Here is a 12648-nt window from a genome sequence, read left to right on the forward strand (position 1 = left end):
CTACTCCTCTTATGATCTCATCAATGAAACTGGTCTTCATCCATCAGTTTTTCAGACCCTTTCACTTACTGGACCCATCGTATTTCTGTACACAAATGTTTTCACTTATTTCACTGTTCTGCATGCAGGTTAACAGTGAGCCAGGGTCAAATCTAGAGTTGAGCACTTAGTTGCGTAACTTGGCACGTTTGCTTGTGCGTTCATTCACTTGTTTAACACTGAATGAGCACCTACTATGTGCCAGGCGCTGTGACTACTGCGGCTCCTGGTCCCTTAGCACCTTAGTTCCTCATCTGTAGAATGAGCATAAGAATTAATACGAGCACTTGAGAACTGACATTAAATGAGATAATATGGCAGAAGCTACTATGCTTACAAATAACTGCAATATTAATGCCACTGAGAACAGTTCTTCACAAAGTGAAAGCAGTCAAGGAGTTAAGTTATTATTACTATTATTCTTCTTACTGTACTATCCCTATGGAAAATGCTCTCCTGTATTCCTTTCTTCTAATAAAAATGTTTTACTTGTCTTCAAAGAACAGTTCGAGGTTGACTGCCTTCATAATAAAGCCCTCCCAGATTAATCCTTTCTCTGTAAGGATTTTCTCTTACTTGAAATTCCTTTATCAGGTAGGTGTGTATCACACCACTTTATCCTGTAATTGCTTAAACAGAGGTTTGCCTAGTGTTTTACAATTCTGCCTTCCTATCCTACCCAAACCTAGCTCCAAATAGCTCACAAGTTCCATAACAGGGCAGGGACTGTGATTTCCCTTTCAGAAAAATGTTAGGTCCCTCCCTGTGAGAATATGGTAAAAGAGGAGGATTCTGCTTTTCAAAAGTAATGTTTTTATCAGTAAACATTTATTTTAGTTATATCAAAGATAATATTTTAGGACTGAAAATTATGTTCCCAATCATTGTTTGTTCTAACAGAAAAGATGAAAACAAAACAAAATGGGAGCTGATTAGATCTGCCTTCTTTCTGTGGCATATTAATATTACATCATTTTTCCCAAGCAGTGGTTCCATCATTTCCTGATTGGATTTTTTCCCCCTGACTCCAAATGTAACTTAAAAAAAAAATCCATTTTGTGGTCTTTGGGTGCTTCTTCATTTTCAAATCATTCTGGGCTTAATCTAAAAGAAGAGTTACAAGACTATGACATTATTTTGTCATTTGTTATGTCCTTTAAAATTTTAATTAGAACACATCTGACAGAGGCGTCAGAGGCAAACTTTTGTTCCTTATATTTGTGCTCAGACAGAATGACCATTTTTAGAAATTTCAGTCCCTTAGAAGTAACTGATTTTTTAATTCTTTAGCCACACAATAATAAAGGCTTACTTTCTAGATTTCATGAAATCTGCTTTTCTAAAATACAAGAAAAATCATGTGACTATACCAAACATTCCTTCTTCATGATTAGAGACCCCAAGGGAAAAGGCCCATTATGCAAACCTACCCATCACTTCCACATCACTTACTGCAGTGTTATTCCTAATTCAGTAGGAAGCCGTCTCCCCTGTTGTCTCAGTGTTTTAGGAGACTGTACTGATTTTAAAGCATCAAGAATTTGTCAAATTATTTTCTCTCAATCAAAAGATTTTTTTAAATTAGCACCACATACGGTAATTGTGCCACAGACGACAATTAACAACATCCTGACTGTCCTCACAGAAGAGAAGCAAATACATTCTATCACGGTGTGTATATGTAAACCTCAAATACATAAGCAAATAATTTTGGTTTGGTAGCAGAAGATGTTGGCTGAATTCTCATTCACTCATTTCAATGAATGCATAATTACTTCATGACTACAATGTGTCACTGTTTTAGGTGTCAGGGGTACTGCAGAGAACAATCAAGAGTCTCTGAGCTCATGGAACTTATGTTTTAGTTGGGGAAACAGACAACATATAAATATTGAGCACGTCAGGTGGTGGTGGATATTCCAGAGAAAAACAAAGCATGGTAAAGAGGCCAGAGAATGCCAGAGTGAGGGGCAACGATTATTATAGCATAGCTAGAAGGGTCTCACTGTGGACACTTGAGCGGAGATCTATAGGAAATGAAGTTGTACAAAAACCTGACAAAAGAGTATTCCAGAGGGATCCCTGAAGTGGGAGCACATTTGGCACATACTAGAAGAAGAATAAGGAGGCCAGAGTAGCTAGAATGAAGTGCGGGAAAAGAAAATGGAAGAAAATTAAAAAGTCAGAGCGGGGGCCACCGTGTAGAAATGTCCAGGCCACTGTGAAGATTTTGGCTTTTCTCTAAGCAAGGTGAGGAGATCCTGATATAGTAATGATAAGAGCCAAGTCACATTTCAAAAAGATCATTCCGGCTCCTATGTGGAGAACAGACTACAGGGAGGAAAGACATGAGTTATGTGGCTACTAGAACAATCTAGGTGAGAGGTCATTGTGGCTTAGACCAGGCTGGTAGCAGTTAGGAACGTGATGAGGGTGCTCAGAGTCTGGTCACAGTCTCAAAGTGGAGCCAAGAAAATATGTTAGTAAGATACATGTGAGGGAATAACCAGGGGGAGAATGGAAAAGGGAGGAGAGGAAGGAGATGGGTAGAGGAAATCAGTGAAGAAGAAAATTCTAACTGGTAAAGTGCTATAAAATATTGGTTAGTATTTTAAACTGTTGAAGTCCTAAAGATTTCTAGGTAGAGAGAGAGTGAAGCAAAACCAGGCAAACTCAGTCCCTTAAAATAACTCACAAAATAAATAAAAAGTTAAGAAAAACAAAAGGTAAAAAATTCCATCATTCACTGAATAAGGATGAATTATAGTTGTATATTATAAACTTTGAAATGTGGCAGCCAAGAACTGAGACTCCTAACCCCACTGTAATTACTTCATCCCCCAAAAGTTAGAAAGAGAAAATGAGTTGACAAAATTCTTAGAACTCTAATATGCTTAAATTTGTACAGAAATAGATTTGGGGGGTGGAGAAAGTACATAACATGTGAGAGACAGATAAGACAAAACACTTATTCTGAAAGAAAACCTAATATAATTTTCCATAGGTACTTTGTTATACAAAATAACAATATGAACTTATTAAAAGAGAGCAAACACATTGCATGAAATGAAAAATGAAATTGCAGTGCTAAGGAAACAAACTGAGAACTATGACAATATCATTACAGATCTAATAAATAAATCAGAAGGAACTGAACAGTCCAAGACTAAATAAACAATTGGCAGCACTAGAACTGCAGGACAGAAAGCAAATACTGCAAACCTTGATAAAGTTAAAATTTTCAAGTGAGGGGTTGGGGAAGAGAGGAAGGAGGGGAAAGTTGCCTATACCTCTCAAGGCATTAATTAATGCAGAAATAATAACATGACTCTAACTTCTGAATGTTTTTTTGTAATTTTTTTGTTTTTCTAATTATTTTTCTTTGATCTTTTAGTAACTATTATCTCTTATAGTATACAGAAACACTTATTTAAGGTATTCCCTTCAGTTTTAAGTGTTTGTTCTGTTAAATTCAAATAAAATTTAAAATTAATACCTAAGCTTAAAAAGTGTATGACCCCATTCTTATCAAACACTCTCTCTCTCCCCCTCGTACCTTCCCAGCTAGTCATTCAGCCATCATTTCTCTATCCGTTCTTCTATTTGGAGATACACAGAGATGTCTGAAATGATGTTCCCCAAAGTTAAAAAGCAATGGTTATCTTCAGGTGGTTACTAAGGTGATTTATTGCTTTCTTCTCTTTTTTTCCTTATTACTTAAACATATATCCTTCTGTTTAAGTAATTAAAAAAAAAACAGTCATGTTCTCAAAAAGAGAGAGCGAGGCAGGAAAGAAGAAAAACTATCTTCCCATGACCATGCTAGTTAATGTGAATAAGGAATAACCCAGAGAGGCTCTGCCCTTTTTACTCTCAAATCAAGGTCGTGGTCCTCAATACCACAGTGAGATCTCCAGACAACAAAGTTGGTGAAGCCCAAGAGTCTGTGAAATAATTTGAAAGCAGGGCACAGACACTACTATTGTTATCAGGATGAAAATAACATAAAGGCTGCATCTTGATGACTTTATAGGCTGCTTTTTTCGTATTCTCCTAGAGCTCTCATTTACTTTTTTTGATTTTTAAGGACCCACAGGTCAGTTTTTGTTCTAAAGCTTCTGGTCACCAAATCCGGAGACACGCTGCAAGGTGGGTGGCTGCCCAGCCCAAAGCGGAAACAGTTCCAAGCTGAGGATTTCGTCATAGTTCTACATTCCAGTAATTCAAGACGTCTGCACCTTACTGCTCCACAGTTACCTAGTTCTGCACAACACGTGGGACCACCAGCTTAAGGCCACTCCTGCAGAGTTCTGAGCACACAGCTCTCTCACAGGAAGAGATAAATGTGGCAGTTGTGTTAAGAGGCACAAAACAAAACTCAACTCATCCCTAGGCTTGTAAAGCACTACTTAGGTCAAAATATATTCCAGTATATTCCATATAAACTTGCTTGCATGATTTTGTACAAGTCCCTGATCAATTACCATTGAAAATAAACAAGCCAGCACTCTGACTTAAAATGGCAGATTTTTAAATGTGAAATTCCCCAGGAACGACAGCTGGGCCCAGGCAAATCTTTAAAATTAAAGCAGATAATCATCTCCATTCTACGCATGCTCATAATACTTACCAGAATATACCTGGGCAGAAGCCTACTGAAGAAGCCTTTCCTGCTTCTGGCAGGGAAACACCTCCAAAAGCCGTTTCTTAGGTTCATAGAGCTAATTACACCCAGGGTAGTCCACAGATTTTGAAACCTTAACTATCAACTTTGTATTTTATGTGTTTCAATTCTTTTCAGGACATGTGTACAGTCTGAATCCCATTTTACCAGCAATACTTTTGTATTTCATTATGAAGACTCTACTTTTAAGAGGCTAGTCCTCAAATCAGAAGTAACATTAGCCCAAGAATGAAGTAAGCCAAAATAGTCATTCATAGATTATTATCAAGTTTTACCCAACTTATTTTTATATACTCAAAGTGTAGAAAAGGAAGGTTATAGGCACATCTCAAATGCACTCATAAGAATTGTTATTAGTAATACTGTTAGTATAACATCTAGAATGTTTGTCAGGGTTAAGGAAGCCACTCTACAAACAAACAAGGGATGTCTGTAGTAAAATGCAAAAGCCCACAGTCAATTTTAGACTTTTTACTATTCTACTCAAAGAAACCAAACGTAATCTTGGGGCATTCATTCTATCCAAGCTCCTAAAGGCATTAGACTACACAGGACTAACTTGGACTTGAATACAAAGACTGGCTTAACTCAGTTATTAACCAAATCTCCCTGTTGCTTTCCTTCATAGATCATTATATTACTGGCTAGTTTTGTTTTTTTTTCCCCCCAGAAAGATATTTTTTCAGTTACCAGCATTATCTATCCTTGGACAAGCTGAATACTGTCGATATAGATCTAAGGAGAAGCCCTGAGTAAAATCAGTTATTAATAAAATTTTTATTTTTTATTATTATTTGATATGTTTAATAAGGATTCTTTTTTAATATCCTTCCACATTACAATATTTTGCTTAATGAAAAAAGTTTTAAGATACAAATGTTTATGACAGGATTATGTTTTTAAAAAGTTAAAAACTCTAGTATCCTGTCTGAAAAAGAAGTTTCATTTCATATCCTAACTCCTAGTTACCAAACTTCTTCTTATGGATAATTAAAAAAACAAAAAAGGTAAAAAGTGTTGCAATTTTCTCACATCCTAAAAGGACTCCAGATGCACACATCTCACTTTGGAGATTAATGCTCTCAACATCAATGGCAACATACATTAATCACGAGATAGTCAATGTTCTCTGTGGCAGGGCTTCCAATTTATATGTTTCGGTTAAGAATTCTCTCTCCACCTACTACCAAAATACTGAAGGAAATACATTTTGGCATAGCATTCATTTGAAATAGAACAATATATATATAAAAAAACAACAATGCAGGCTTACATCTCTGGAGAACTTGGTTTAAGTTGTCCTGCATGATTTCTCTACATTTGGGAAGAGTATGTTCATTTGTTTCATGGATCATATTCTTCAAATTTTCAAGAACTCGCATTTCTCGAAGACCACGTTTTTCCTGTTAAAAGAAAGTAAATTACTAATACATACTGTGTCTTAATCTCAGTAATTACTTTCTGGGATTTCCAGCCAGGTTTCGGTTGTTACGCTATTACTTATTAATGAAATTTACACAGCTTTCTTCCAATTATTTGGCAATAAATGAGGTCACAACCTGGAGGCATTCTTTTTATTATGGAATGCTTCAAAAGTTGCAATATGAGTAATATTTTTATAGCAATGTTTAAAAGTGGGCATGAGAAACACTAAATGAACAAAAAGTCCTAGAATGCCACATATTTTATTCTGTACAGCAAAGAAATTAGACACCCTTGATCTAATTTTAATTTTGTTGTTCTTACATCAAACACATAATAGCTCCCATTATTATGCTGTTTTTAAATCTAATTCCATTTTTCTCAAAAATGTGCCGTAAAGGTAACAACATGTAGATAATTCCCTATACAGAAAAGAGTTAACACTGACCCCTCCCCTTAGAAAGGCCCGCTTGCAAGGCTGGCCTTTGGCCAGGGGCTGGAAACTTGCCCAGTAAATAGTTCCCTACACTGGTATAAAACTTTCCATAAATGATAATGCGCATCTCTTCTTCTGGGAGTCTAGAATTTTGATACATGCCAGGCACAGACTGCCTACCTGACCAATTGCCAATAAAATCCCTGGACTCCTAGACTCAGGTGAGCTTTTCTCGTAGGCATTTCACCTGTGTTGTCACAGCTCATTGCTGGGGAAATGTAGCACGTCCTGTGTGACTCCACTGAAGACTCTTGGAGGCTTCTGCCTGGTTTCCTCCAAAATCTTCATCATGCACCTGTCCCTTTGCTGATTTTGCTCTGTATCCTGATGTAATAAAGCCTACCCACCAGTATGACCATATGCTAAGGCCTGTTAGTCAGTCACTGAACCTGGATGTGGTCTTGAGGACCCCTGATACACCCCCCCTTCAGAAAACAGACTTTAACACTACCCTTCCACCACCACTTGAGGGTAGGCCAGATTTAGTGACTTGCTTCCAAAGAACAGAGTAGAGAAAGCAAAAAATACTGACTTCACAGTGAAGACAATGAAGGTTGACATCATCAGTGATGTCATGGTGATAACACATACCCTCTGATGTAATGTGACAAGGGCACTTCCCCAAAACCCATAACCCCAGTCTAATCTTAAGAAAAACATCAGACAAACACAGATTGGGGGGACATTCTACAGGCTACTGGCCAGTATTCAAGACTGTAAAGGTCATGAAAAAAAAGGAAGAAAGATAACTGTCACAGGCCAAAGACGACTAGAAAGACAGACTAGAAACACAAGTAAATGCAGTGTGGTACCCTGGATTAGGTCCCAGAACAAAAAGAGGACTGTGATGGAAAAACTGGTGAAACCCAAATAAAGTCTGGTATTTCATCAATAGTAATGTATCAATGTTTTACCCATTATATAAGATATTAATAGGGAGAGAAATTGAGTGAGGGGTACACGAGAACTATTTATACTACCTTAGCAACTTTACTGTCAGTCTAAAATTAATACAAAATAAGAAGTTTATTTAAAAAAGAAGGGTAGTAAACTTGATTGTAGGGAAATAAATTAGTTGTATTACTGAGGTTTTTATTTTGTTCTGAGCCATTCTTATGGAGCAGCTATGGCCAGATTTTTACTATACTGTTCTTAGATTTTTTTAGATTTTTACTAAAATTTTTTCCAAAGAATCTTTCTCAAAGAATCAAAAGCGAATACTGTACTTACCACCAATCAACAATTCTCAACTCCTGGCTTATTTTGTTCCCTCTGTAACACTGCATACATTCTCCTGCCCACAATCCTAGATTCTTTTGAAGCAAATCCCAAACAGCGCATCATTTCAACTGTAAATATTTCAACATCTTTAAAAGACAAAGGCTCCTCTTAAAAAAAAAATACAGTAAGACCACCTCTCTGTCCCCTTCTCTCCTCACACACACTCTCTCTCTCTCTCTCACACGTACATGCACACTCAATAATAATGCTTTAGTACTATTAAATAACAAGGTAGTATTCCCAATTCCTCAAATGTCCTATTAATGTTCTTTTTTATCCCCATTTAAACCAAAACTGAACTAAAACTTATATATTGCAACTGGTTAATATGTTTCTTAAATCTTTTTTAATCTATAGATTTCCCCTCCATCACTTTTTTCTTTGCAATTTGTTGAAAAAATGTGAGTCATCTGTTCTGCAGTTTCCCACAGTCTGTTATGTGGCTGAATGAATCCCCGTGGTGTAATTTAACATATCCCTTTGTCTGTTCTCTTTCCTGTAAATTAGTAGTTAGAACTAGAGGCTTGATCAGATTCAGGGTTTTGTTTTTTTGTTTGCAAGAATATTTCAGAGGTGGGCTGTGTACTTTCAGCAGGATGTTGGTAGCATTCCGTCTTCATTTATCAGCAGAAATACCTCTGTAAAGAGAAATTTCCCCTCAACTATTTGGTTATTCTGAGGAATGCTTACATGTGAAAGGCAAAATAAAACACTTGATTATTTCCTCTTATTTAACAGATTTAAAAATAATGATTTGGTTCCCTAGTATTCTCTAAAGGTTTCTGTTTGTTTCTACGCATTCCTATGACTCACAGAATTAACATATTTGAAGTTTTCAAGCCATTACAGTATTTTTCCTTACTGGTGTTCGAACTGTCCTATCTTTGTCCAGTGGGAGCCCAGTCAGGTCGGCTCTGCAATGCTTTAGACAAAATTCTATGTTCTTTAGTAGCCTCTTTGCTTTCTGATATAACTGGGTGCACCAGGCTCACCTCGTACATTTCTGGACTCAGACTTGGAATCAGCAGGTCTCTAAACACCACTAATATTTAGAAATGGTATTTGAGAATGATCACTAGGGGTGTTCACTGCTACTGGGTCAGTCATTATTTCTAGGCCTTTCAGGGGATAAGGCTACAAAATAGGTTATGTGCTTTTTAAAAGACACATTTTAAGTTCATACTCAAAAAAGGTTTTTAATTACTGTTCTGTCTTACCCATTTCTTTGCAGTTGTCAAAACACCAAGAGAACTACTCATTTGCTTTATCACCACTTCACTCAAATGACAATGACGACACTAGCATCAACAACACGAGCATAAACTACGCGATCACTGAAAACAGCTTAAGGGTTTGTTTGCTTGTTGTTGCGGCTGCTGTGAAGAAGGGATATTCCACTAGGAACATACGTCAAACTGCCCTGTTTTAACGTTACTTGGAACACTTTCTCTCTGCATGGCAATGCCACCATCCAGAAACACAGGTTTGCTTTTTTTACATTTTACTTGATTTTTAGGGATTGTTCCTTAAAACTTAATTATCTTTTACGTAAAATATTTACATGTCTCCAAAATTACATCTATAAACAATATATATACATTCAAAAAAGTCTAGCTTTTATCCATGTCCTTTGCATTGTATTCCTTCCTAACTCTCTCTTTAGGTAATTATTTTAAAACTTTATCCTACCCCTGTCTTAAGTATAAGAATATACATCCACATACATACGTATACACACACACACACACACACACATACACACACGCACGCACGCATATATAAATGTGGATGTGGATGTATTTGATGTGAAAATGTTGGGGTTCGGAGTGAATGGTCAAGAAAGAATTCTTGAGGTGTCTCCAGTGCAAAAGGGTGGTTTTATTAAAGCCCGGGGACAGGACCCGTGGGCAGAAAGAACTGCACGGGGGTTGTGAGGGTTGACTGATTATATACTTTTAAGTTGGGAGGAGGTTAGGGAGAGCACAAGCCTCTAAGGAATTTGAGATCAGGCGCATTCAGAGTGGTATGGCCATAGACATCTTCCTCTAAGGAATGTGGAAGCAAGGTTTCCAGGACCTTGAGGGGCTTGCTCTTATGAGGAAAAGGTGATTTACTACTACCTAGTAAACCCTTAGTCATGAGACCCTTCAAATGTTTATCAGGGGACCACATGTTTGGAGGATGACTGCTAACGTACAAAGTGATATGGGGGTAGAGAAAAGGAAGTTTCCAAAGGAATTTTTATGTTAAAGGAGACTTACAGGATCCCGGAGGTTGGGCTAATATTAAGCTAAGGCTGCCTTTTGCCCTTAGCAAAGTATTAGCATGGAGGCAGCTGAGTTCCGAGAAGAAGGTCACTCTGCCTGTCTCAAAGATTTGTCAATGGGCTGCAAGTTGTAAGGAAATTTAATTTTTTCCCTTTTGCCTTTGTTCTCCCCATCATATTTATTCATATGTATGTGTTAAGTATATATGTATGTTTCCAATTCCTTCCTTCTTAAATGGAAACATGATATACAGACTATTCTTATTTCATAAATAAACGCACACACATAATGTATATAACATTTTCAGGTGTGGTCATGTGGTCTATTTGTTCTCTCTCTTTTGGTATCTCTTTCAGTATTGAGAAGAATTTGGTGTTTTTGTTCTCATGGTTATATTTATATTAATACTTTATATAATACCCTTGGTCTCCACTTTTTTGGTTACTGTCTACTGGTTCCCTACTATAAGCAATATTAGTATTAGGATCATCTCCTCTAGCTTTCTCACTCCTTCAGGATCCAATGTGAAACAGTATCCTTTTACTCCCAGTTAATACTTATAAGGCAACAAGAGCCGGACGATATTCTCCTTTTCATACACATTTCCCTCAGCCTCCACCTTCTGGTAGACCGAGTCTGCACGGTCAGAAAGCAGTCACTGCATGTTATACTCTCTCCCTTAACAACTGCCATTCAGTCTTAGTTCTGTAAGTAAATAGATATTTAATGCTTACCAACTCTTGTTACGCAGAAGTCTTGCCAATCATTTTAGTCATCTGAAACTCACTCTGTGGATTATATAATAGGTTCCTCAGGAAAGGCTCATTTGAACAATACTTGCAGAGTCCTGCATGACCCAGCAACAGTGGATTATATAGCTGCGGGTCAGTTAGGCTAGACATAAAATCCCTGGCTGTTCAAATCCATTGTCTTCTGGCATAAGACAGATAAGTCTGTTAACAATCAGGTTTTCTGGGGCGCCTGGGTGGCTCAGTCGGTTAAGCGGCTGTCTTCGGCTCAGGTCATGATCCCAGGGCCCTGGGATCAAGCCCCACATCGGGCTCCCTGCTCAGCGGAGAGCCTGCTTCTCCCTCTCCCTCTGCCTGCCGCTCTGTCTATTTGTGCTCTCTTTTTCTGTCAAATAAATAAATAAAATCTTAAAACAAAAAAAAATCAGGTTTTCTTCCCCTAATAAAAGACACCCATTTTGTCTATATGCCCAAAGAAAAAAATTTTTTTTCTATAAAAACCAATAGATTAAAAAATTTCTCAGTGTAGGCTCTTCTGGGTTAATTTTCCCTGACAGCAGTGTGCCCTTCCATAAAATTTCACTAGTACTTTCTTTCAGGAAAGTTTTCTTGAATTTTAGTTTTCACATTTGTTCTATTACACTGCTTTGGCTTTCTTCTCTAGGGGCCGATTATCAGGCATATATTGTACTGCATCTTCTGTATTTACTATCAATAACTACTCCTTTCTCTTCAATTCTTTTTATCTCTTTCACTCCGTCTTTTAAATTTCACATAAGGGCTATCCATTGTGTTTATTCACTCTTAGGTTCCTTCGAGTTTAGTTTTCATTCCTGAAATAATTTTTAAAATTCCTTTTTCCTGAATTTTTCATCTTAGCTTTTATTTTTTCCATTTCTGTTTTAGCCAATTAATTTTGAGTTTTTCTGATTCTGATTTATACCATTTTTTTCCTCACTTCTAATAATTTTCTTATGCTTCCCAAGCTCATTTTAAATATTAGGTTACAGTTTTTATCTTTTTTTGTGGTCATACTTACACTTATTGCCTTAAAGGACATTACTGTTATGGGATTTGACTCCTGCTTACTTTTAAGTGAAATTAGTTTTCCTCTATTTCTAGAAGGGAGGGGTGGTCAGGACAGTCTTTCTAACTTCAAAGTTCTAGAACTCCCTTTTCCTGCTGTTTCACAAAGTATTCAATCTCCTTTAGTTTCTCTAAGGTGCAGGGCCTTATTCTAGAAGGGTGTTCTGGTTTGTGAGTTTCAAACTCACAGGTGGCTTCAGCCCATTAGACTTTTCTGTGGTCTGCTATCACTCACTCAGAAATTAGAGCCTGTGAAGTCCCCTCCGAAGGTTCTGCTTTCTCCTTAGAATGGCCCTTCAAGCATTCCTGATGGTAATTTTGAGGTTTTCTAGCATTCAAGGCTTCACAAGACCCTCAGCCATTCTTCCATGTCTTCCTCCAGTTTCTGATTCCACAGAAGCCTTTTTTGGTGATTTGGTCATTTGGTATTTGGGGGATACGTTGTCCCCTGGTTTTATTACAGATGTTGCCTGGTTTTGCTATTCTTTCCTCTATCTCTGTAGCCAGATTGAAGTGAAAAAACAAACCAACTATGTCATAGTTGCTGTCACCTTCCCCCCACGGCACTGGAATCTGAATGAATCAAGACTATAGAGATTATTGCATTCCTTATGGTACATTTTT

General features: G+C 37.3%; 1 protein-coding gene across 2 annotated transcripts in view; it reads right to left on the minus strand.

The window, feature by feature from the left end:
* Positions 1 to 12648, minus strand: part of BLOC1S5 (biogenesis of lysosomal organelles complex 1 subunit 5) — a 43863-nt gene that overhangs the window by 14483 nt on the left and 16732 nt on the right. For both annotated transcript variants that reach the window (XR_004301844.1, XM_032424745.1), the window contains exon 3: positions 5997 to 6126. Coding sequence is in view for 1 of the 2 variants with exons in the window: in XM_032424745.1 (XP_032280636.1) it covers positions 5997 to 6126 (130 nt within the window). In the remaining variant the exon portion in view is untranslated. The remainder of the gene's footprint in view (positions 1 to 5996; positions 6127 to 12648) is intronic.

Source organism: Phoca vitulina, unplaced genomic scaffold, assembly GCF_004348235.1.
Source record: "Phoca vitulina isolate PV1807 unplaced genomic scaffold, GSC_HSeal_1.0 scaffold31, whole genome shotgun sequence".
NCBI classification, from domain to species: domain Eukaryota; kingdom Metazoa; phylum Chordata; class Mammalia; order Carnivora; family Phocidae; genus Phoca; species Phoca vitulina.